Source organism: Vigna radiata, unplaced genomic scaffold (genome assembly GCF_000741045.1).
Source record: "Vigna radiata var. radiata cultivar VC1973A unplaced genomic scaffold, Vradiata_ver6 scaffold_70, whole genome shotgun sequence".
Taxonomy (NCBI): Eukaryota; Viridiplantae; Streptophyta; class Magnoliopsida; order Fabales; family Fabaceae; genus Vigna; species Vigna radiata.
In genome coordinates this window covers 270,051-296,077 of record NW_014542367.1, presented here as the reverse complement: position 1 = coordinate 296,077, position 26,027 = coordinate 270,051, and the positions used below count along the sequence as shown (strand labels likewise).

The 26,027-nt window shown below is 34.4% G+C and overlaps 3 protein-coding genes across 5 annotated transcripts in view; 1 reads left to right on the top strand and 2 right to left on the bottom strand.

The window, feature by feature from the left end:
* The window catches only part of LOC106779978 (transcriptional adapter ADA2b), a 40,373-nt gene extending 31,617 nt beyond the window's left edge, over positions 1-8,756 (bottom strand). For all 3 annotated transcript variants that reach the window (XM_022776781.1, XM_014668195.2, XM_014668196.2), the window contains exons 1-9: positions 8,602-8,756; positions 7,524-7,573; positions 7,255-7,433; positions 5,202-5,267; positions 4,939-5,064; positions 4,779-4,851; positions 3,116-3,176; positions 2,979-3,037; positions 2,813-2,887 (exon numbers count right to left, since the gene is read on the bottom strand). In XM_022776781.1, coding sequence (XP_022632502.1) covers positions 2,813-2,887; positions 2,979-3,037; positions 3,116-3,176; positions 4,779-4,851; positions 4,939-5,064; positions 5,202-5,267; positions 7,255-7,433; positions 7,524-7,573; positions 8,602-8,660 — 748 coding nt within the window. In that variant the 5' untranslated portion in view covers positions 8,661-8,756. The remainder of the gene's footprint in view (positions 1-2,812; positions 2,888-2,978; positions 3,038-3,115; positions 3,177-4,778; positions 4,852-4,938; positions 5,065-5,201; positions 5,268-7,254; positions 7,434-7,523; positions 7,574-8,601) is intronic.
* Positions 8,757-20,272: 11,516 nt separating this feature from the next.
* Positions 20,273-20,901, top strand: LOC106779934 (protein ALP1-like). The gene is made up of 2 exons (XM_014668153.1): positions 20,273-20,375; positions 20,450-20,901. Exons 1-2 carry the CDS (start codon positions 20,273-20,275, stop codon positions 20,899-20,901), a joined length of 555 nt encoding a protein of 184 aa, XP_014523639.1.
* Positions 20,902-24,275: 3,374 nt separating this feature from the next.
* On the bottom strand, positions 24,276-25,647 carry LOC106779969. The gene is made up of 2 exons (XM_014668188.2): positions 25,049-25,647; positions 24,276-24,492 (listed from the first exon to the last, which is right to left on the bottom strand). The coding sequence occupies exons 1-2, from the start codon at positions 25,472-25,474 to the stop codon at positions 24,400-24,402; spliced, it is 519 nt and encodes a 172-aa protein (XP_014523674.1). The 5' UTR covers positions 25,475-25,647; the 3' UTR covers positions 24,276-24,399.
* Between the last annotated feature and the right edge of the window lie 380 nt (positions 25,648-26,027).

The following is a 26,027-nucleotide window of genomic DNA, read 5'->3' as shown; positions in this document are numbered from 1 at the left end:
GTTCAACAATTTAGTATGACTCAGAATGAGACAAATCATTCAATCTTTTACCGTTATTCAAGAGCTGGATGTGTCTATTTGACAGTATATATTGATGACATTGTTCGTAGAAGCAATGACTAGATGGCATCTCCAAGATGAAACAACACCTTTGCCAGTATTTTAAAACCAAAGATCATGGCCAACCCAGATATTTCTTGGGTATTGAGGTAGCACAATCCAACCATGGTATTCTTATATCTCAAAGGAAGTATGCATTAGATATTTTGGAGATAACTAGGTTGATGAATTCAAAATCTATTAACACACCCATGGATCCTAAATCCAAACTCCTACTAAATCAGGGGGAGCCTAGTTCAAAACATGAGTAGTATAGAAGATTCGTTGGGAAATTAAATTACCTTACAGTTACTCGTCTTGACATTTCCTATGCAATCATTGTGATGAATTAATTTCTCAATTCCCCATGTGAAGATAATTGGAATACAATCATCCAAAAATTAAAGTACATTAATGGATCTCCTGGAAAAGGTTTGTTATATGGTTCGAATAACTATACAAAAGTTGTTTGCTATTCAAATGTTGATTGGACAAGATCTTGTTCTGATAAAAGATCTACTTCCGGATATTCTTTCTCCATTGATGGTAACTTGATCTCTTGGAAAAGCAAGAAACAAAGTGTTGTGGTAAGATCTAATGTAAAAGTAGAATATAGAGCTTACCTCAACCACTTCTTAACTTGTTTGACTTAAGCAATTGCTTAAAGAGTTACAATTTGGAGATAACACTCAAATGGCACATATATTATATCAGTTTGAATCATGTCTTTCATAAGAGGAACAAACACATTGAGATTGATTATTATTTCCTTTGAGAGAATATTGTATCTGGAAACATCAAGACTGAGTTCGTCAACTCATATGATCAGTTAGTAGATATTTTCACTAAGTTTTTATGAGGACCGAGAATTGATTATATTTGTAACAACCTTGGTACATACGATTTATATGCACCAACTTGAAGGAGAGTGTTAGATAAATTGCATTTTTTATGTTAATTAGGGAAACATAGTTCCCATGTTAATTATGTTATTTTTACATATTCATTTGTATTTCGACTTAGTCCACATTCTCATTATTATAAGGTTTACTGTTTCGGTAGGTCCCTATTTTCGTCTAAAATCTCAAATAGGTCTCTCACTTGTTCGGTGTCTCAATTAGGTCCCTATTTTTGTAAAATTGAAACAAATAGAGGCTTGTCGTCAAATTGGACAAACGTCGTTTAAGAGGCTCTGACGTGGCATGCTGACAGTATACTTCGAATTGACGTGGCATGCTGACAGTATACTTCGAATTGGCGTGGCAGTAAAAACCTGATTATGAAGTAAAAATCTGGTGGTCGGTTTGGTGGTCAGCCACTTGTTCTAGTAGTAGGCCACTCGATCTGATGGGTGGTCGGCCTGGTGGTGCCAATTCAATGAAGATTTATGAGAATTGGTATATGAAAAGCCAATTCAATTAAGATTTATGACTTGTTATAGCAGTAACATATGACTTGTTTAGTAGTTTACTACCCGTGGAATGCTATGAGAATTGGTATATAAATGTTTTCATTATTTAAGCTTTTGAAGAATCCTTTCTATACCGTACGGTCTCCTGGCACTACCAAGCCGACTGACCACCAGGTTTTTACTTCACAATCCGGTTTTTACTATCACATCAATTAAAAGTATACTGTCAGCATGCCACGTCAGGGTCTCCTAAACGACGTTTGTCCAATTTGACGACAAGCCTTTATTTGTTTCAATTTTACAAAAATAGGGACCCAATTGAGACACCGAACAAGTAGGGGACCTATTTGAGATTCTAGACGAAAATAGGAACTTACCAAAACATTAAACCTTATTATAAATATATTATCATATGTGTATTTTTTGCACAAAGAAGATTAATCTTATGCCTAGTTTTACTATATTCCACAATAACAGAGTCATTCAAAACCTACGGTAGTCAAATTCGTTAGGCTATTATGCCAACATTATTGGGCTCTTGTTAGACTACCCATAAATATCTAATCCCATGCTTGAGATGTTCATTACTCTATGTTAGGGAGTTTGTTAGAGATTCCATATCGACTAGGAATAAAAGCATATTACAATACATAAGTGAGGACAAACCTCATGTTACAAGTTGGCTTCATGAAATGGAATTAGGCGTAAATCCACTTACTAACAGTGTACAACCCTAATTTTAAACAAATTATTAAGTAGCACAATTGGCTTCTAGAACAAAGGGTTATTGTGTGAAAAAAAGTGTTAAAGATATATGAACCATTCAGGCTTCTTGAGCTAACAACTTTAACTTTCAAGCCCAAAGCAATGTTGTGGGTGTATAAAGTTTTATTATCCCACAGTTTGGTGAGGTTTGAATTTGGTGAGAAATTATGTCAAACCCCCAATTAGGGATGTGAAATATTTTCATATTGGTTGAGGGTTTTGGTGACATCAAATTGGTTGTAGAGTAAATCAGTCCTGAAATAATCAATTTATTCTAGAAGCAAAAGCTCTTGATTTTGTTGAGCTAAATAATTATCACCCAATGCCTAAATTATAGTAGAAAAATAAATTAATAAAATTGATCTTTAAAAATACTTTTAAAATATGAAGTCCAAATCAGGGATTTAGAGGTAGTCATTCAAAATTTCTAAATTAGCCAATGTTTACATTCGGTCAAGAGCAACAAACATATCCAAAGAAATACTAACTCAACACAAAATGAAGAGGCAGTATTTCATACAGCATCAGAAAACATACCTTCAACCTTGACTTCTTTACTTTGGCTCAAGTTGGAAGTCTTCTTAAGGGTACTTGAGCAAGATTTTCCACACGCTGAACCCATATCATGCGTATAAATTATACAGAATAAAAATTTCAATACAAAATGATAAAAACAGACTTTTCTCACACTATATGATAGTACCTGAGGTTAATCTGGAGATTTCTATATTTTTAATTTCTGCCTCCTTTGTTTCTTCATAACTGAGATGTTACACCAAAGTATTGGCAGATTCAGAAATGATTGATTCAAATAATCACAGTTAAAAGGGTGAATTTTACCTTAATACATCAGAGAAGGGAGCTTCTTCTTTCAGCATAAGCTCGGCAGTTAGAGAAAATTCTGCAGGAATAACATGTAATGGGTTTTAAAATGTAGAACAATGATAGGGACTTGAATATTATGGGAATGTCAATGTCCCACAGTCATGAGATGCCTAGTAGAGGATTTAAGTATATCTGGTTCTCTCCCTCAACAACTAGCTTTTAAAGGGGATTCCCTTAATGTTAGGATGTTTATGAAAGAATTTTATGTTTAAAAATGACCAAATACATGTAATAGACATCATCTTGCTAGAGATTCCACATCGACCAGAAATATAGTCAAATTATAATATAGTGGGGGTCTTTGTAGGCAGGGAATGATTTTGGATGTTTAGAGAATTGTTGACAGGATCATTACCATCCTGTGTGAAGGGGAAACCCTTGGAGGAGAGAGTGCTCTCTTATTTTTATATATTTTTCAGTCTATACAATACAGAAAATTACTCTTCTTTATCTGTCCAATTATGGTTTCCTAACAAAATTGGTCTAACCTGTCGAATCCCTTTGAGAGGAGAACATGATAGAAGGAAGAGTCAATACTTTGGAGAGGTGGACCAGTGAACAGAAAATGGTGATAGCAGAATGGAGAAGAAGTTTCCAAGAATTGAAAGAAAAGATATTGGAATACCATAACCAAGAAAGGGACTCAAAAGGAAAGGAGAAATCTCTTGACCGAGCAAGAAGGGGAGGAAAAGAGGAATTTCTTCATGACATCAAGAAAGGAAAGAAAGAAGTAAAGAATGGTAGGGTTGTTGTGCAAGATAGTATGCTAGACATCAAGAAAGCCAAAGAAAGCCAAAAAAAACCCTCAGATGGAAGAGAAAATTTAACCAATTGGGAGAAGAAAAGAGAAACGAATATCAGTGAAGAGGACAAGGTTGACCTAGACTGTGAGGGGAAGGTTGTTACCATTACATAAGGGAGTAGAGGAAGTGTACATGGAGATTCTCCTAGGTTTTGAAGTGAAAAATGAAAAAAAACAAGGTATGCCTCCTAAAAAAGGCATTGTATGATTGTAAGCAATTCCCTAGAGCATGGTTTGGAATATTTACAAAAGCAATGGTTTCTTTGGGATACAGACAAAGCCAAGGAAATCATACTTCTATTCATAAAGCATTCTTCCCCTAGCCCGTCATTCACTTAAATTAAAGGGTTAATCCTCAAAAAGTGTAATCAAGCCATTTTTTATTCTAAAAGTACTAGCAAGGCTTTTTAAACTAAATGAAGAGAGAATGCTTGCCCTTCGAGTTGGGTGCACTTCAGGCAACCCTAAAAAGAAATGTAACAGAGGCAGTAGAGAAGAAATCAAGATGTAGGGCTCTCGAGATCGAGAGCACTGATACCAACTTGAAAGGATTAATATGAAAAAAAGAATATTTTTACTCAAATTGATTCATTTGAAACAATGAGTCTGCATATACAGAACTCTAACCCTAAAGTAATAATTACAAAGAGATCTCTAGAATCTTCTAACAACTTCTATTAGCTTCTAGTAATACATTTAATATTTTACCAACTTCTAGTAATGCATTTAATGTCTTACTTACAATAGAAACAAACTAATCAAGTCTTGCATACAAAATCTCAAAAAATTATGATTTTCAGTTCATGAGAAACAAACCTTTTTTGGCTTCATGTCCTTTAACCATGGCAAATAGTTCATCCCTACCCTTTCCCATAACATGAGACAAATCCTGGGTGTACATATGAACAATTACAATAAGCATTCAAATGATGGTTGCATGTATAATATTCATGACATAGTTCTCAAATTGTCTTACTGGGAGAGGAAAACATGGTGAATTCATATATACAGCATTATAGTGGTCAATACATTGAGATTTGCTTTTAGTTCCAACATATTCTGCGACTTCATTCCAATTCCCAAATCCATACATCTCAATAGCCTATGAGAAAAAATCGTTTAGAAACACAATTTTATATAACAAGTGATATGTAACATAAAAAGACAAAAATGGTTTAGGATACAATTTAATGTTAAGCAAAAGAAAACAGGAGTGTTCCCCGTACTCAAATCTCATACCTCTAGAAGTAAGATCTCTTCATCTGCATTCCAATCTGGACATATAAGTGGAAAAGATAGATTATCCTGTACCAAAAAGAAAATGCTTTAAAATTTAAATTAATATATCAATATATTGACCTTGACATTGGATGCACATATGTTGCAACCTTCATACTCAAGAAATTTTAATTACTTTTATCACAAGAATATTAATATGACAGCATCCATATCAAGAAAGCTGAGAACTCTCATTCAGTTTTTATCTTCTTGTGAAAAGCACAAAGTGAAGAAAAAGGAAAAAAGATCATGTGCATTCAGAAAAATATTTCGACGGAAAAATATTGCTATCATTATTTATGCAATAACACAGAAGTTTACAAATGAAAGTTGTTATCATTATGCAATAGTGTCCCTGACTAAATAATTATTCAACAAACTCTTAACAATCTAGTTTGTCAAGCAGCAAACTACTACTCTTTTTGATGAAGAAAGATTATATTATAAGGAAAGACAAGCACCATACACAACGAAGATGCTTTTGTCAATCCTTCATAACAGAGTCTATGAGATTGAATATTTGCTTAATAATGTTCTAGATGGAGAACTTTTAGAGGATATTTCTTTTTTATAGACAATTTGAAATTATAGAAACTCCTTCTAACTCCCCTAACCAGCACTTACTAGACATAAACCTTCCAAGACCTATCAGAAACAACAAAACCTACACAAAGACAGTTATAATTGTCTGACCCTTTTATTTCTTCCAACATAAATGTTTCCCTTGAACCTTTCAGAGTTGTATTCCATTATAGCTGAGTTGTCCTCTAGTGTCTTAAAATTTGTATTCCTATAAATATAAGACAAAGAAGAAGGGCGTTTCAAGCCCTCCAAAATATATCCTTCTCTTTTTTAATCTTAAGTCTGTCAATGTAGGCCAAAGTTATTTTTCAGACTAGTTTAGTCAGGTTTTTCTCAATTGACGTTTGTAGGGGTTATTTATTGGTCAATGTCTATAGGGGTTTTTCTTGGTCAATGTCATTTGTTGAAAGTTAGTTAGGATTTCTTTTTTCTAATGTCGACTAGGAATGTTTCAGCTTACATCAGTCTAGAAGTCCACCAAACTAAATCCAACCAATGACAGTAGAAAAATAAGACTGAATTTATTATTCTGAATCATAAAAAATACATTCTCATACCCTCTATTTGTAATAATCTAATTCTCCTAAAAAGAAAATAGGAAAACTAGGAAAATAAAATAAAATAAAAGATTATATATCTATTTCCTATAATTAAGAAGATTTTAAAGATATTATCTCAAATTACAACACATTGAAAATATAACTATAATTGATGTTAGCAGAAATAATAGTAGCCAACTAAATTTAACCTTAGTCAATATCCATAAAACAAATAACCCTTGTTGACATTAGCCAAAAATACCTTGACAGACTTTGGCCATAAAATAGTCCCGACCAACCTCACCTGAAAATATCATTAACTAACATTTTTGAATTATTAAATATCTTTTAAACATCTTTGGGGAAGGGAGGACAGATTTTGGACTGGTCTTGTAAGGAGGGGAGGACCCTAAACCTCTCTGTTTTTGGGTTATTGAAATAATACACATATTATCTCTTCCTTTTCATTACTGTTTTATTGGATACTATCACCTTCGAATAAATAAAAAACAAAAAATAATAGTATAATTGATTGTACATTATCTTAAGTGTTGTAGCTTTTGTTGTGAGTAATAGATCAGTCTCTGCAGACTGTAATTAGTTATGTCAGCAGCAGTTTGTTAACAAAGCAGTCATTTCAGGTATTATAGTTGACTTTTCTGATATCATAACAGTCAACTCTGTTCTGGCAGTTACCATAACTGCTTCTAATCTCTGTACCATAAATACCTGTTGAGATATTAAGAAAATTGATGACAGAAGAGCTCTTTAGCCTTTAGTTCTTAGTTTCATCAATTTTAGAATTCACAGCCAATATCTTAGAAAAATATGAGAATCAAATTATGTTACAGTAGTACCATAAATATGGAAAGGAACAATGTGTAGAAGTTTACCATAACCCGATATGGATGATTGCTTTTGTGTGGCGTCACCTCAGCACCAACAGAGAAGCACTCTATGCAGAGGTCAAAATCTTGACAGACAGCACACTTGATACGAATTCTCCCCGAAATATCTTTGTTACAATAATTACAGTGATAAAGAGATACCTTGCTATTAGCTATCCCTTGGACTACCACATTTAGAAAAAGGTGTTAAAGAATATGTTAATGGACCTTTTGGAAAGAAGGGCACCCATGTGATGTGATCATAACAAAATCACCTGTAGCTAAAGTTTCTGAATTTTCTGAAGCGGCCCTTTTTCTCTTTAACCTAAGAAAGCAATGAAAAAACAACATTATAACAAAAATATGTAGCAGCTAGTAGGAAGCATTCAAGAAGGATTTCAATGTATCCATGGGCATGCCCACAAATAAAAGTCTACAATGAAATAAAATCATTCTAGGACCAAAAAAAGTATACATTTATCTTTTATGCCAGCAAAAAAAAAAAAAAAAAAAAAAACTGACGATGTGTAGAACTTCCAGTTTTTTCCTCATTTCCATCAACCTGAAAACAAGCATCTTATCGACAAAAGCTTTTAAGTATTTCCTTGCATTCAAATCTTGACCCTGTGCCCATGTATGCCTCAGCTGATGCACAAAAAACAAACTACAAATCCGTATTTCCTCAACATTTTCAACTACGATAGATACTCCTAAATCGCTTCCTTACATTTATGTTTGCCAATATATTTTACCACAAAAATGTTTTCATACATGAATATTAACAACCTGCAATTAAGAAGAACCTTTAACACGTTGATGGAATTTTATTCGCTGCTAAATACCTAAATGTAAACCCAAAATTTAACATTGTCCGTATTATAGCCAGGTGGAGGCCTGAGTCAAATTCAAAACAACAGGAAAATTCAGTTTGATTAATAAATATAGTGTGTAATCACTCCAAACTCAAACCCTGATCCCAGTACATCCAAATCCTCTTCATCACCAATTAAACAATACACTGTCTATATTGTTAGAACATGAAATGATACCTCCTAACTCCAGTCAATAAAGTCTGTGAAAAACTTGAAACCCTCGATTAATTTAAGTTGACCATCGAACTTAACTCTTGACTAATTTCATGGTAACAAAGTCCACACGTCAAAATTGAAACAAAAGAAAAAAAGCACGAGCATAGCATTAAAGAGAGTTGCAAAGCACGTTCCATAACACGACATTGTAAACCCTGTTTTTGTAAATACCCTTGTCACCAAGCTTGATTAATTTCACAGTGAGCAAGTTGGAAACGCGAAAATGGAAACAAAAGCACTTATAGTAATCAAAAAAGAAAGCAACCTGTGGTTAGGGTCATCATCGGCGGGGCCCGTGACCGACGCAGCACGGCAGCGACCCATTTCTTGACGCCACTTACTGCCTCTAAAAAGGAACGGTGCTCCGATACGAAGAAAATAGGTGAAAATTTGAAGAAAAGTTGAAGGAATAAAACAAAATAAAGAATAATAAACTAAAATAACTTAAAAACCAGAATACAGAGGTTATTTTTCTTTTCTTTTTACTGTTTTCATTCTCTTGTATCTTCTTAGAGTTTAAGGTTTTAAAAACTACTAAGAAGTTAAAAGATAAAATAAGAATTTAGAACATAAAAATAGTTTTTTTTTTTATTCTTTTTGAGCTTAAAACCTTCTGCCAAAGGTTGTGTTCGAATTAAAATAATCTGCTAACATTGAAATATAATACTCATGTTCAATAAAAAAATAAATAAATCTATAAAATAACTATATTGCATACAAATATTTTAAAGATAATAAAGTAGTAAAAATATAGGGATTTAAAAACATTATTAATTTGAATGGTTATTTTTAACTTATTTAATAATGAAATTTTAACCAATAAACTTAACATATACATATGATACAAGTTATTATATATTGTTCTTTGACATCATTTTAAAAAAATAAAATGTATAGAAATTAGTATATCAAATCTATGTAATTGCTAATTTGAGTTCGAACTTATAAACACTATTTCTTAGTCCCATGGGATTATCTAAATTCATTTATTCGTAATATTTCTTTGTTACGTGCATTGAAACATATACTACGGAATCACGTTACATTCGTCAAGCTTTTAGGTTTAATTATTATTTTGATTTTTTTATTTTATTTTTTTGTTTTAATATTTGTTTTTATATTTGTTTTTGTTAAATCATGTCTCATTGAATACAATTTCTTCCCTTAAATTAGCACTAAGGCTATTTAGATTGTGTCGGTCAAATAAATTATTTAATTAATAATTTATTTTTTATATTTTTTTATTCAATTGAATTTTTATATTTTTTTTAACACGAAAATAGTGTATTTTGTTCCTACTAAGCGTATTAGGAATGTGGCTCAACAATACTCATTCACCATAAAAAAATCTAAACTTGCACCTATTTGGGTTGTACTTCATCACTAAATTTCAATAATTTGGCCTTTTAGTTATTATTTACTGTTATTATTTATTATATTATTGTTATATTCTCATGTAATATAACTAGTATCCCTAAAGAGATATTCAACTCATAACATTGATATACTTGATTATACCAATAATTCAACTCTCTTACTCACTTTTGAAGAGCTTTGTAAGTGCATCTTCCACTCTTGGAACGAGAGAAAGGTTCATCCCTGAAACCAAAATGCTTCTACAAACTATCACTAGGATCTTGTCACATGTTCGGAGATCTGCGCTCAATTCCCAAGTATGAATATGTTCCCTTTTCCGTCAACATCGTCCTTAACAGATCATGAGAACGAATGCAAAAGACAAAAATAAAGATCTTGAATGTGTGATATGTGATTGTAGAATTTTAGTTGTTCTTACCGGGATCCTACCTTTGAGCATATGGCAAGATCTGAATGGATTAGATAATCCTGACATATGTTCTTAAGGTTTGGAACACAAGAGAAGATCAATTTGCGAAGACTCTCTAACACTCAAGTGAATAAAAGAGTTTTGATCTTTTTGAGTATAAGAAAATGAGAATGAGAGTGTGTGTATTTTCTAGTGAAATACCATATGTATTTATAAGGTTTCTGGGTTTACGAGGTTTGTTGTAAAACTGATACTATAAAGAGAATATGAAATATCAACAAGTATAATAACTTATCGTATATATGATAATTAGCGAAATAATAACAATAATATGACATCATACCTAGTATACCAAATATTATGTAAATCTGTCGTATTAAGGAATATCATGGTTTAATCACACTATTGAGGTTTAATCACATATATTGTTGATATATCAATATTTGCACCAATAAGTATAGCTCAAAATATTTGTTGGAGGATATCTTTTAGTATATTTGTTGGGTCAGATATGCATATAAGCCCTTTAAGCTCAAAAGTTTGATTAGTAAAGACGAGATGTTTGTGCGGCGATAATTGGCCCTTTGGCCTAGTTGTAGTCAGCTTTATGTTTGTAGGTGGAAGGGTCATTTGGCTAGACTAAAAGTAAATGTCTTTGATCACACCAAGTCCCCTATTAACTCTAATAACTTTTGGCCATGGATGTAGACCTTATTGTAAGGGTGCTACCAAATTAGGCATATTTTGCTTAGTGTTACTGACTTAGTCAAATTTCGCTTAGTGTTGTCGACTTGGCCAAACTCAGTGTCTATGTTATTGGACTGATGATAACTTTATTGGTAACTATAGGGCATTTATGAGGGGATTTTTGAAATATTGTAATGATTGCCCTAGAGTGTGAAACGTCGCTTCCCATTAAATGGCTCTAAGAAACACTAACATGGTCGCATCTTAGCGGTTAGGCTCGAGCGAAGAAGCGCCAGGAGTAACATGATGTTGTTTGGAAAGAAATGAAGCTTGCTTGGTGGAGTGTTTTTACTTTTTTTGAATTACTTATATTTGTTGGTGTTTTTCATTTTCTTCCTTCTTCGATCTCTGCTAATTTCTGCAACCTTTGCGCTTATTTTCTAATTCTTCTTTTAATGTCGGTTGTGGTCGTTCTATGTTGTGGAAAGATATCACCTATATAGGTTAGGGTTCTTCTACAGAAACCCTCACTTCTCCTAATGTTGGGGTTTCCTCATTAATGTTGTGTTTGTTTCAAGCGATTTTACTGTTTACAGAGATTTGCGAGCAAGGAATTCAGCTTATTTCGTGTTCGCTTGTGCTGAAATGTAGCGATGGAAAAGCACTGATTTGCGGGATTGCATTGTTCAAACCATCATCGCTGTTTCGAAAGGATTTGCACTGTTTTACGTATTAATGACTGAAATGCCCTGTACAATTATTAAAATTACAAAACAATCTTCAGCCCTGCATAATATTCGAAACGTTATTCGATTCTTAATAGTGTCGTTGCCCATGTGATGCATTGTCCTGGCCATGCATACCATGTACATACTAACATAAAATAATACAGCTACAACATAAAATAATACAGCTATAGGATTTCATACCCATAAACTTGTGATCTGCACATGAGGAGGAGTAGCTTTTTACTATTGGACAAAGCCCATGTATCACGAGTTAACATTGTGTTTACTTTGGGCAACAGTCATGGTTGGGTTATGCAAAGATAAAATTCTCTGCTTAACACAACCCTACACTAGACTGTTGCTGGAAAGAGTGCTGCAAAGATTCCTGCCAAATAGTGATGGTGAGCTGGTGAGCTTTTGAAGTTTGAAGTTGATGAAGACCCATTAATAAGAAAGAACCGTAGGCACATTTGTTTGGTGTGTATTAGGTATGAGCTTGAGGTTTGAGGTGTATGAGCGATTGTGAACTGTATTAAGTTGGGAGTGTGGTGTATGAGCTTGAGGTGAACTTTTCTGGGTTGAGAGGAGAAAGTCATATTAGGTAATCATGTAATGTGCAGTTGTGAAATATTGATATGTTGTTGTAGTTTGGAGGCATGTGTGTGAGCGTCTGCGATTGTTAAAGACGAAGAAGGGTGGTTTGTTTTGAAGAGAAGCAAATGGTTGGGTGAAGATGAAGCATGTGGCTAAAGAGGAAGAAGGAAGCTCGGTGTAATCTGTTACGGTGTGGAGTATTCGATTACGGTGAAGAAAAAAGGTGGTGTATTGGGTTACAAGATGTTGTAACCGGTTACGGTGAAGCAGCTGAAAAGAAGAAGAATGTTGTAAATGGTTACCCGGATCATATTCCATTCGAAGCAACTTCTTCTTCTTAGGATGGTGGAGGGTGGAGGATGCAAACTGGATGGGATGCAAAATGAAGCATGCAGTACGCGTGACAAAGTTGAGGATGCACCAACATGCAACCCCCTAACTCTTTGTTTTGTTTATGTTGCAGGTGAAGGAGTTGTGAAGGTACGTGAAGGTGCTGTGAACGTTGTGCAGTGTCGTCCAGTTCATCCAGTTGATGTAGTTCGTGGACTTTGGTGAAGGTGCATGATGGAATCCTCCCTGACGTAGTCCTCTTTTTCTTAAATTTACATTTTATTGTATTTGTAGTGTAGCTTGCAAGGAGCATGGGTCATTATACCCAGCTCCTCATTGTATTTCCTACTTTTGAGATTTATGAGAATTTGGTTTTCTAATTCAGAAAATAATTCTCCCTTGAAAGTCATTGGCTAGAGAGTCCAAAGACCTCTAGCCTCCTTCCAAAGCACACTTCGTTATTTCATTTTCCAATTATCCACGAGTGCTTCTCTCTCATCCACCATCGACCACTCCTTTACTGCCACATATCACATCGCTTGCGTCAGCGCCATAGTGTCATCAGCTGAGGCAATTTCTCTCTCGCGCATCAGAGACACGCATCTCATTCTCGAGTCTTCTTCCTCGAGCCATTGGAAACTCTCCTCACAGGTTCCTCAGCCCAAACACCTTCCTCTTTGCAGATCTCACAGATTTACCAATTTCTTCACAGACTCATCACCTCCGGTCACTTTTCTTTCATTTTCACCGAACATCTTCATCCAAAACCTAGGGTTTCTTTCTTATTTTTCCATTTCCTTCCATTTTAGCCGATTAAAACCCTTGTTGAACCGATCCAAACCTTGTTCATCGATTAAACTTCGAGTTCCACCGTTTAATCGGTCTAAATCCAATTTCCCCTCTTTTCTAGGGTTTCATTGCGTTCATGTTCCATATCCGTCCGGTCAGCTCTTTTAGAGCTTCGTTTTCATCATTCCGCTGCTTCGTTCATCGTCGGAGAAGCTTCGAGGAGGTTCACATCGCCTCTCGGTCAGCGTCCTTGGAGTCTTCTTCCATCAAGTGGTAGTCAGAGCTTCGGTTCGTCCACGCTACAAGAGATAAGTATCTCGATCTCTAATTTTGTTTCACTGTTTCGTGTTTTATTGATTCCGTCTTGTTTGAGTTTCATATGATTTTGATTCGCGTTTTTGTCTTGTTTTGATTTTGATTCTGAGTATATTGTGCTGTTTTCGTTAATTTCTGAGTTGTTCATCATATTCCTTTACTGTCATTTGTGTTGTTCAAATCTCAGTGTTAATTTCTGGCGTTGTCCAAATCATTTTGTGTTGTGTTGTTCGTGTCTTTAAGTTTCCATAAGCTTGATTAATCTGTGCTCGTTCTGTGCTTTGAGTCGAGTCTAGTTTTGATCATTTTATTCGGTGAATCCAAGTGTTTGAGTCTTTTGCTTGAGAAATCCATTTCTGTTATGTCAAAGTCGTGTTGCTTTGTTTTAATTGTCAGTTAACTCTGAGTTTAACTGTGATTCAATTGAGTTTATGGCTTTGAGTAAGATTTGTACATCATCATAAGCAGTGACATTCAAGTGAACGAGCTTGATGACAGACTTCAATAGTAGTTTTAATGTCATTTCATTTATTTGAAGCTGTCTTGAGTTTTGATGTTGTCCATTACATGTAATTGTGTTGCACTTTTGAAATCCTGTGAGTTGAAAGTTGAATCTGCTTGTGAATAGCAAATGCACACCAATTAAGCTATGAAATGTTGCATTGAGCTTGGGTGCAAGATGCTTACAGCAGCATCAATATCTCTTTTGCCAGTTACACCGAAACTGGTTTCTCTTTGAAGTCTATGTTAATATTTTTTTTGAGTGTGTGTTTGTTCTGCTTGGTATTAGTTTACTACTAAGCTTCTATTTTCATCATATCTTAGAGTCATTTGTGTTTTCCATTTGGTATTTTTTTTTTTTAAAAAATTCTGTGGTTTTCTTTGTGTTGAATCAATTGTGCATGACTCATATCTTGTGAAGTTGAACTTGAACTGGAACAGAAATCAAATTATACGTTGTGAATTGTAGCAAAAGAAAGTGAAAAAGCATGAGTACTTGAGATTTAAAAAAAAAACAATTAGAAAGAAGTATTGACTGAACCACATCAAAAGCAAAGTGGCAAGTGCAATTCACAACACAGCTTTACTCTTGATGTTTCTCTCCTGTTTCTGGTTCATTTAATTTGATTGGAGTAAACATCATTGGCCATTCATTGTTCTATTTCAGTTGCAAATCTGTTTGTTCATGTATGATTCAACTTGTTTTTATTTTCTTGTGTTTTAATATGTTCTAGAGCTATTCATAGGTTCTATTTGAGTGCCAGCTGTTCTAAATAGCTTGTTTTTATTTGCTTGTCATCTTGGTTGTCTTGGTTGTGTCTACATCAAGTAAACTCTGATCCGCTGTTCATAATTAAAGCTTTTTCTTGCTTTTATAATCTGATCTAGAGTTTCTTTGGGTCTGTTTGTTGTGTTGTCCATTCTCATTGCTTTGATCTGTCCTGTTTTGTCATTCCTTTACTTTAAACCTTTGCCTATTTGAGAAGCACTTTCATTCTTGGTTTTGAAATTTTGAAAGAGGTTTGTGTGCTTGGTAGCATCTTAGGTGGTGGTGGTCTAAAAGACTCTCCAACCTTGAACTGACAAGGGAGAATCTCCCTTCCAAACCTTCATTTGTGTGTTTCATGTTTTTAAAGAGAAACCTTTAGAAATAGTTTTGAGTTAGTGAGCTTTGTGTGGCTGCATCTAAGAGCCAAATTTCTTGTTGAGAGTGTTCTTGTTTAAGTGCTGAAATAAGTTGTGAAATTGAACTATGCTAACTATCTAAAGCTGTGCAACCTTCTTTTTGGTTGATCTCTACAAAGTTGCTTTGATCGGGATTCAGTTTGTGTAGAGTATAGTTGGTGCAAACAGTAGCAACAACATATCTGTTGTGAAGTGTTGAACTAAAGGGAGTATTTCATCTTAAATTGTTGTTGTTTTGTCTGAACTATTGCTGTTATAGAATGTCCTTGCTTAGCAATATTTGAAGTGTGGAATCTGGTATGATATTTGTTGCAGACTAGGATTAGCCAACTTGAATTCTGAATTGAATCTGTTCTGCATTGTATGGCATTCATCTGGTTTCAACCCTGAATCACATTCATTTGCATCTGGTTAAATGTACATGTTCCTTGTGAATGTGCTGCTAGCTTTAATGTGAACAATTTGTGCAAAGCTGAATTGATGANGTTAATNAGATTGGAATATGAGAATGCATGAATTTTGAGCAGCAATTTAGTGAATCTAGTTAATTGGCTGATCTGGTTTATCTGGTTAAAAGTTTGAACCACGGTTTAGTGAAGTTGCAGGGTAGTTCAAAAAGCAAAGAGGTTCATGATGCAGTTTAAGAAACCCAACAGCTAGAAATAGCATGAGAAATGGGAAGTGTTTAATATCATCATTTCTGTTTGGCCGTAGATTATAATTGATTGAATACCCTGTTGATTGCTATTTGATGTATCTGTGCAGCATCATTTTGAATCAGATTGCAAATTGAGAGCAACTAGGATAATTTTGCTGCATCAACTACACCATTCCAAGAGAAAGGGAGGATTCTTCATCTTATATCTGTTTGTCCCTTGCAGTTCATTAGCTAGGAACAATGACTAAAACTGTGCATGTGTATTGGTGGGATTGGACTGGGTAGGAGATTCAAGATAATTGAAGTTGTACAAGCAAACAAGAGAGTTCCAAAGCTGTCCAAAAAAAAAAAAAAGAAAAAAGTTGTCCAGAAGCCAGATGGGGCACGTGATTTTCCTGCAAGATGGAACCAGCACCGTAGTATAGGATTCAATTCAATTGTATTTTTTTTTATGTTTTTTTGTATTTGATGGGCTTGTGTCAGCCCACTGTCACGTAGTTTTAGTTTCTGTTTTGTAAAAGGTCTCTTATAAAGTCCAAGTAGATTGGAAGAGTTCTTAGTGCTCTTTCCAACTCTTGGCAACTTTAATTGTTTTCTTTTTATTGCTTTTGATTTTATGTTTCACGTTAGGTGTGACCTTTGTCACATTAGAGTCCGTACGTTTTAGGGGTCTTAGAGTCTGTTTTCATTGTTTGTTTCTTTTGAGTCTTGTACTTTGATTTTAAACAAAAAGATGTCTTGTTATAGGTCTTCTTCTAGGTCTTCTAGTTCATATAGGGTGTCTAGTTTAGATAATGTTGATGAAAAGTTTAAACAAGCTAGGAATCTTTCAATCTTTGGTAAAGACATAGGTGCATTAACATACCTAGCTTGGGAAAAAGAGGTTGATAAAATAGATCCTTGGTTTTATAGAGAGAGTCAATCTTATGTTCTTAGCATTTATCTCTCTAAGTTAGAAAAACATGCAAGAGAGTGGTGGGATGAAAGGCAATATAATGTTAGGAAAGGTAGGAAGTTTCCCATTCATGATTGGTGTGATTTAAAAGCTTGCATGAGAAGAAAGTTTGTGCCTTCAAGNATTAAAAGAAANCTAGAATTAATTAAAGATTGCATTGAAAATGGAAAAATCTTTCTTGAGAGTTTAAATGATCATGGGTTTCTTAGGAGAGAGTTAGAATTTGGGGCAAAACTTAAAGAGATCAAGGATAAGAAAAGAAAAAGAGAGATTGAGAGAAGAGAAAAGGAAGAAAGGAAAGAAGAAAAGAGAAAGAGAGAAGAGAGGAATTAAGAAGAGAAGAAGAAGAGAGAAGAAAGGGAATAAGAAGAGAAGAGAGGAAAGAAGAAGAGAAGAGAAAGAGAGAAGAAAAAGAGAGAAGAGAACAAGAAGAGGAAAGACAAGAAAGGGAAAAGAAAGAAAAGGAGGAAGTCTTACTAAGAGCAATTTTGCCTCCAACCATAGAACCCAATCTTAAAAGGGAAGGTTTTCAATCTTTTCCCATCATTATTCAATCTTCAAGTTTTGATTTCTCTTTCCAACCAATTGTCATTCCATATTTTGTGAAAACATTTTCAAACTATGGCAATTCAAATCTTGAATTATTGTTATCTTCAAGAAAACAAGTAACTCAAGACAATATTGAATTTGGACTTCAAACATTTTCAAAGATTACAAATCAAAATACTAGGAGTTCTTATTCTCTTGTTTTTGTCGAAAATTTCTTTTTTGGATTGGTATTATTTGAAGATATATTTGATGCATATTGCAGATTTGTCTTTGATCCAGGAGGAAGAAAAGTGGATCTCCAAGAATAAGGCCACTTCAAGATGGCCATGCTCCCAAGACTATGTGGAGCCTTTCCATAAGGCGATTGCCAGATTTGAGGACAAATCTTTTCTTAAGAGGGAGGGTATGATGGAATCCTCCCTGACGTAGTCCTCTTTTTCTTAAATTTACATTTTATTGTATTTGTAGTGTAGCTTGCAAGGAGCATTGGTCATTATAAATACCCAGCTCCTCATTGTATTTCCTACTTTTGAGATTTATGAGAATTTGGTTTTCTAATTCAGAAAATAATTCTCCCTTNAAAGTCATTGGCTAGAGAGTCCAAAGACCTCTAGCCTCCTTCCAAAGCACACTTCGTTATTTCATTTTCCAATTATCCACGAGTGCTTCTCTCTCATCCACCATCGACCACTCCTTTACTGCCACATATCACATCGCTTGCGTCAGCGCCATAGTGTCATCAGCTGAGGCAATTTCTCTCTCGCGCATCAGAGACACGCATCTCATTCTCGAGTCTTCTTCCTCGAGCCATTGGAAACTCTCCTCACAGGTTCCTCAGCCCAAACACCTTCCTCTTTGCAGATCTCACAGATTTACCAATTTCTTCACAGACTCATCACCTCCGGTCACTTTTCTTTCATTTTCACCGAACATCTTCATCCAAAACCTAGGGTTTCTTTCTTATTTTTCCATTTCCTTTCATTTTAGCTGATTAAAACCCTTGTTGAACCGATCCAAACCTTGTTCACCGATTAAACTTCGAGTTCCACCGTTTAATCGGTCTAAATCCAATTTCCCCTCTTTTCTAGGGTTTTATTGCGTTCATGTTCCATATCCGTCCAGTCAGCTCTTTTAGAGCTTCGTTTTCATCATTCCGCTGCTTCGTTCATCGTCGGAGAAGCTTCGAGGAGGTTCGCATCGCCTCTCGGTCAGCGTCCTTGGAGTCTTCTTCCATCAGTGCAGTTGAAGGAGTTAGGTGAAACATCCTGGAGCTAGTGTTGTGAACCTTGTGGGAGGGGGGTACTGGATCTTTGTGTTGCACTTTTGAAGGTAACTAAGGTTGTTGAAGTGTGAAGCTATTTAGCTAACTAATTTTCGTAGTGGGGGAAAGGTTGTTAACAAATTTGTATTGTGTTGCAGGTGGTAGCAAAGAGCACGGTGGGTGGTGGGTACTGAAGGTTGTGAAAGTGTGTTAAGGAAAAATTGATTTCTTTGCATTGGAATTTTTGGTGCTTCTTTCGCTTTTTATCATTGAAGGGCAGCCAAGTTATTTGTGGCTCTTGATTTGGTTGAATTTCAGTGAGGTATATCATGCTTAACAAACTTTTGATTATGTATAATATATCGATATATTCGTAATTATGTTGCCATCTTTGGTTTATTAGGTTGACGAAGTTTAACATAATCTTGTGGACAAATATTGAGTGACATTGCATTGCAGGATCATTGTAGTTGTGTTTGCTCAATCTTGATTAAAATTTGATAAGTCTTCAAGAGGTATGTCGTTACCTATCTTTGAATATATATGAATGCGTGTTATTTTATTTACTTTTTTTTATAAGTGATTATGTAAATATAATAATGTATTATATTTATTTAATGTAATAATGTATTATGTTTATTTAATGAGTAATATTTATTTAATGTATTCATGTATAATATTTATTTAATATATGAAGATATGATATATGAATATATGAATGAATGAATGAACTATGTTTAATGAACATGTGAATGCATGATTTTATTAATTGTATGTAAATTTGTTTAAGTAAATATAGATGGAAGAAAAATTAGATATATCATATTTGGACCATGAAGATATAAATGATGATGTGGTTGGTGTAGACTTCAATATAGTCACAATGTTACGTCAACAATTACAAATAACCACTTCAATGGTTGCACTAGCAATGTTATGCATTCTTGGACATGCGTTGAGTATCTTGAATATGTACTCAAGTGATTCAAGTAATGTAAGGAATTTCCTACTAGAAAAAGACTGTCGTAGGGAGAAATTAATGTCATATCTTGTGCATACTAATCGATGCTGCGACATTATTAGGATGGATCCAGAGGCATTTATTAATCTTTGTGAGAGACTAAGATCAACTGGGTTAGTTAAGGACGTCATTCGATCGATAGTGGAGCAACAAGTTGCTCAATTTCTTCATATAATTGGCCATAATGTTAAGAATCGAAGTGTCACATTTTTCTTTCATCGATCTGGTTCGACGGTTAGCAGACACTTTCATAATGTCTTGGATGCTATCTTAACTTTGGAATCTGAATTTCTAATTCAACCCTCAGGAAATGAGGTTCATCCATATGTCTTGAACAACAATCGATTTTACCCTTACTTTAAGGTACTCATTTCAACATATTTGTAGATGTTCTTTGATCAAAGGATGATAACAAATTTTGAGTTTTATGATGACTTCTTATTTGTATGTATAAGATTGTTTAGGGGCTATAGACGATACTCATGTTCGTGTAAAGGTGCCAAGATTTGATGCTTCGAGATTTTGAGGAAGAAAAGATTGGTAGACTCAAAATGTGTTTGCGGCGTGTGATTTTGACATGAAATTCACATACATTCTTGCTGGGTGGGAAGGTACTACATTTGTTTCAAGAATTTTAGAAAATGCTCTTGATAGAGATGATCCGTTGGTTATCCCCCAAGGTTAGTTTCTAAATTGCGATGTTGAAGATTTTATTTAGTGGTGACTACATACCTGCATATGTACAAAATTGTAGGAAAATACTACCTTGGTGATGCTGGATTTATGTTGAAAAGCACAGTTTTGACTCCATATAGAGGCATAAGATATCACTTTAAAGAATATACTCGTAGAGGACCACAAAATGCATGCGAGTTGTTTAATCATCGACATTCATCATTGAGAAATGTTATTGAAAGAACTTTTGGTGTGTTGAAAAAACGATTCCCTATAATTGCAAGTGGCATTGAACCACACTATGGATTGGAGACAATGACAGACATTATATTAGTTTGTTGTATCTTACACAACTTCCTTTGTGGCGTGGATAACAATGACTCATTACTTGATGAAGTTGATAATGAGTTGAAAGAAAGGGAAGAGCATAATGCTTCATCATCTCAACTTAGAGAAGACGACCATAGGATTGGTAGTAGTATCAGGGATTCTATAGCAGATCATATGTGGCGAGATTATCAAAACTCTTAGTCATTGTATTTTATTATGTGGTATTTTATTGTGTTGTATGAGTATTTGATGTAATGGCTATGACAAGAACATTATATTATCGATGTTTAATCTTAACTTCTTACCATTTTGTTTATCAAATAGGTATTAAATGAACAGAGGTAAGGTAGTCGCACCTGAGTCCTCTGGTCTTACTAGAGAGTTCATGAAGTGGATAGAGGACATGGACGCACATTTTCTTCACTCCATGATTGAGGAGTCACGACTTGGTAATAGGATTGACAGAAGTTGGACATCCCAAGCATATAGTAACATAGTTGATCATCTTCATAGCGCTGGGTATGTTGCAGTTACAAAAAATAATGTTAAAAATCGTCAAAAAGTCTTGACAGATAAATGGCATGAGGTACATGACCTCTTTGGTGGATTGAGTGAATTTGCTTGGAACCCCGTAAGTATGACATTTCAAGCTGAGGACGAAGTTTAGATTGACCTCATTCAGGTACTTTGAAATAAATACTCATATTTTGTGGATTCTTATAACACATAATATCAACCAATATATTTGTAATGTATATTGTTTCAGTCGAAGCCAAGTGTCACAAAGTGGAGAGTGAATAGTATCAGACACTATGATTTAATGGTGGGGTTATGGGCGGCTGATCGAGCTACTAGGAGTGGTGTTCGGACCGCTCGTCAAGCACGTGGGCAACGAGTTAGGCCTCGTGTGAATGTTGATCTGAATCAGAATATTGAGTACATTCCAGAACAACCTGATTGGATGGGGTATAAAGACCCAACTCCACCATCACCTCCTCCATCTGTGGATGAATATAGTCCAAGGCAGACTCAATATGTGCCTTCCGTCCCATCTGGTGGAACTTCATCCTCACGTGGCTCTAAAAGGAAGGCTCTTATGGTCGATGTCATTGATTCTCAATTTGATAAATTGACGACCAGTCTGGATGGCTTCACAAATGTGCTTAGCTCTACAAATGTTCATTTTGGTGTAATTTCTGATGTAGCTGTGCAACAAGTAACAACAATGGAAGATAGAAATCAAATACTCCGTCGCACCTCGACGTACACATACACAGAAGGCGACATTTATGAAATGTTGAGTGGTATGAACATTGCTGATGAAAACTTGCTAGAGCAATGTTATGATTTCTTATATGGAAACCCCACATGTGTTAAGAGGTTGATGGGACTTCCACCACACAAGCGGTGGAATAAATTAAGTAAAATGATATCGGGTGGTGATTGTTAGGATGTGTTATCTAAGTAGTTTTATTACTATTATATTATGAGATGTACGTGTAATGTAATTATGACTTATTTGTTTTCATGCATCTTAAATTTTGAAGCAATGTTTATGCTTATGATCTAACGGTTTGTTTTTGCTTAAATTGACTTATGTGTTTGATAACTTACATTACCTATTTTTGAATGTTATAATCTTTGACATCAACTTTCATACTTTTATTTATTGGCCAACTTAATGAAATGCAAATCAGATGGATCGAAACATAAATGAACTGCAAGAAGTAAATAATCAAACAAGAAGACTATGTGCTACTCTTGAACGAGAGACACAGACCATGGAGCGTCGAATATCCTTGGTAAATGCTAGGATTCAATCATCGAATCCAACTATAGAAGAAATTGAAAACTTATTACGGACTATGAACATTGAAGATGGGAATTTATTCAGACAGTGCTTCGACTTTTTATCTTCGCATCCATCCCATGCAAGACGTCTAATAGGGATACCAATACAATATCGTTTCAATAGATTGCAATGATACCTCACTAAAGCAAGCTCATCATGAACTATTACAAATATATTTGTATGTTATTATGTTGGAACTTTTTTTTAGGTCATGTAATATTATAACTTCGCTTAGTTATATGTTTGTTTTTAATTAATGAATCTCACTTTCGTAGACAAAGAAATTGATACTACTTGGTAAGAAAGTATATTACAAACAAATACTACATTTAAAAATAAATTCATTTTACTACATTATAATTTTTTTAATAATTAAAATTTAATTTTAATAATTATTAATAAATTTGCTCTCTTTATCATCATTTTTACATTTATATATAACATTAAAAAATAACATTTTATATTATTTTAATAATTAGGGGTATTTTGATAATCTTTAATTTCTATTAATTAAAATAATTTTTTAAATTAATCACATCAATCAAATCTTACACTAATTCTCACAAATTTTTTCTTCAAATCTATTCAAATCATCTCCTTCAAATCTTACGAAAAAAAACACGGCATAAAGCCTCTATTTGTCGCCCCTTATAAAAACTTCTTTGGGGTCACTGTTCTGCCTTCCAAGAAGAAGAATAAGAATCATATAGCTAAGGATAAGAAGGTTATGTCATGCTCCGTCTGCGATGCAGGTCAAGCCACTTGCACCTGCAAGAGGCAAGCTGCTCACTTCTACATTGACTTGGATCTGAGCCAATTTAGCATGGGTAAGGATGTGGTTGATAATGTCTAATTGCCGATGAGGAAGAGGTTCTTAAGAACGAGGTCGTTCTTTGAAGTTGACAAGTAGGCTTATTCATGCTCAAGCTAAGGGGTTTGTTGTTGTGGCCGTTGATTAGGCCAATTGACCTTTATCAAATACGACTTTGTACTTTTATGTGCATCTTTCTAAAGAAATTTTGAACTTTTTATATAACTTGTAATTGATGTTTGAGCATGGCTTTATTCTTGGCGTGTTTAACATACTTTGCATAGTTGTAGCTTATTTTCATGCTTTGTTTGCATTAAAATAACTTGGTGCTTTTCATTTTCGAGTTACTGTTTACGTAACTTAGTAAGCTTTTAACGTTATTGTCTAAAATAACTTAGTGTCTAGACTTTTAATTAATGATATTTTCTAATTAACTCTGCCTTTCTAACCTACAAGAACAACCAAAACGAGCAAAGTTCAATATCTCTATTACCGAAAGAAGTAGAATATATATCTATTTGTTAGTTGCTTGGAAATCTTCAATGAAAACAAAACCAACTAAAAGATTGGAAAATAACATTTTGACACCAATTTTTTGACACTATTTTGACACTGTACACGTGGCAAAATATGATTGGACGATTTCAAATTAGAAAAAGAAACTTTGGTTTTTTCTTTCAAATATGCCCCTATTTCAGTTTTTTTTTAATTTGAAACTGTCCAACCACATTTTGGCACGTGTGCAGTGTCAAAATAATGTCAAAAATTAGTGTCAAAATATCATCTTCCTAAAAGATTATAGTAAATTCGAGAGTAACATTCTTCTACTGTTGATAGGGTGAGCAATTTTGAAGAGTCCATAAATCTCAATATTTTTTCTAAGCCTTCAAAATTCTCTGAAATACTTAATACTTAAAGTTTCTTAATGTGGAGATTAAATTGAATAAATAAATGAATGGCAACAACAAAAAAGAAATAATTAAACCAACTAACAATTAAGAAATAGTAAAAACATTCGGCAAATATTTAAAAAACATCATTTGGGTAGCATGACATGAGCTATGGGGTCTCTCGTTGTCTTCCATTTCTTGAACTGTTTAGAAGCAGCTTTCAATGCTCTTACCCATCGCTGCATCAAACCAAAAACGCAAATTATTTCCAATAGATAATGATATTCAACATTTTGCCCCTTTCATCCCCAAACAATCTCAACAGTTGTATGAAAAAGTATATGGAAAATAATTTCATAACAGAAGGTTTTTGAAGGTAATTATATATATAACTTCTTTCACAGATTTAATCAGAATTTCAGATTTCTCAACATCAAGGAAAAAAAAACAAATTCAACTTCCATAAAACATTACCATAAAAAAAATGCCAGAAACTCAGATAAATGATCAGCTCAAGCTTATAATTACCTAAAAAAATAAAGTGAGTTGGCTAGTTTGTTAGATGCGTCACACTTCCATTATGCTGCATTTTTCTCATCCAAGTGATCATACTTTACTAATTTTTTGTTCCTAACAGGGTTTCTTTTGTCAGCATCTATCACAAACTTTGAGTCGATAAAAACAATGCCTATATTCAAATTTCCAAAATGTTTCTCAACCTCCACGTATCGAAAAGCAAAATCTGAATGGGAAAAAGAAAAATAAACCAAAACTAAAATGTAAAACAAAAATCACCTTGTTCATGATGGGGTTGCAAGCACCTTTGAAGGGTGTCGGTGAGAAATCAGAAGACAGCTTCTTGTTCTTGCTCTTGCCATGTTTGTTGATGAAATGAAGGTTGAGATTGAACTTTTTCCTAAGCTTTGAACCCTCCTTCTTGACACTGCACCTTGCTCCCAAACCCATCTCATAGGAAAGCTTCCTTGGAGTTATGAGATCCAAATCCATTGGACTGCAGGGTGTGGGAAGCAAAGGAGACCATATTGTGCTCTGAGAGTAATCAAAGTCAAAGGCAGAGTTATCCGGAAACTTGCAAAGAAGCTCAATTGACATCTTTGGCACCAAATACTCCACCACTTTTGTAGTTTTCAACACCACTGCTTGTTCCTCTTCCTCTTCTTCTTGAGCTTTCTCTTTCACTGATTTTCTTCGAGATCCCATTGCAAAACACAAATGGGTATGTGATTTTTCTTGCGCCTAAGACCAACTTGGAAGGTTTCTGATATTGGGTAAAGGGAAAAAGGGAAGAGAGAGAAACACTCACAATGACACGCAAAGTAACCGTTGCGAATTGTAATGTCTGTCGTGTCCCAAAAACATTCACGTGATCTCCATTACTGCTTCCTCACGTAGCAAAAATAATAGGATACCTAATGCCATATTAAATAATAAGGAAAATAATATTTTACACGGGGAGTTAACTTATACATTCACATTATAAATGTGTGGGTACCATTTTTTTAATATTCATTAAGAGTATTTTTGGAAGGAAAATGGCAATGTGTGCTGAAATGCATTGGAGTTTTTTTTTTTTTTTCATCCAGAGTTCTTAAATCTGTCTAATATTCGTTTCTCTTTCTCATGTATATCTTTGTCTCCCCTAAATACCAGCTGTACCCTGCGTGACCGTCCGTACACGAGGCCCACCCGGACAAATGAGACCGGACACGCGAAGACCAGACCAGACCGAAACTTCGCCCTCTCTTTGCGAAAC

Bases quoted from the DNA above. Each gene is read 5' to 3' on its own strand.
- LOC106779934 (XM_014668153.1), top strand. From the start codon at position 20,273: ATGAAATTCACATACATTCTTGCTGGGTGGGAAGGTACTACATTTGTT. The intron at 20,376-20,449 runs GTTAGTTTCTAA...ACAAAATTGTAG, and splicing joins TCCGTTGGTTATCCCCCAAG to GAAAATACTACCTTGGTGAT.
- LOC106779969 (XM_014668188.2), bottom strand. From the start codon at position 25,474: ATGGGATCTCGAAGAAAATCAGTGAAAGAGAAAGCTCAAGAAGAAGAG. The intron at 24,493-25,048 runs GTGATTTTTGTT...GGTTTGATGCAG, and splicing joins GCAACCCCATCATGAACAAG to CGATGGGTAAGAGCATTGAA.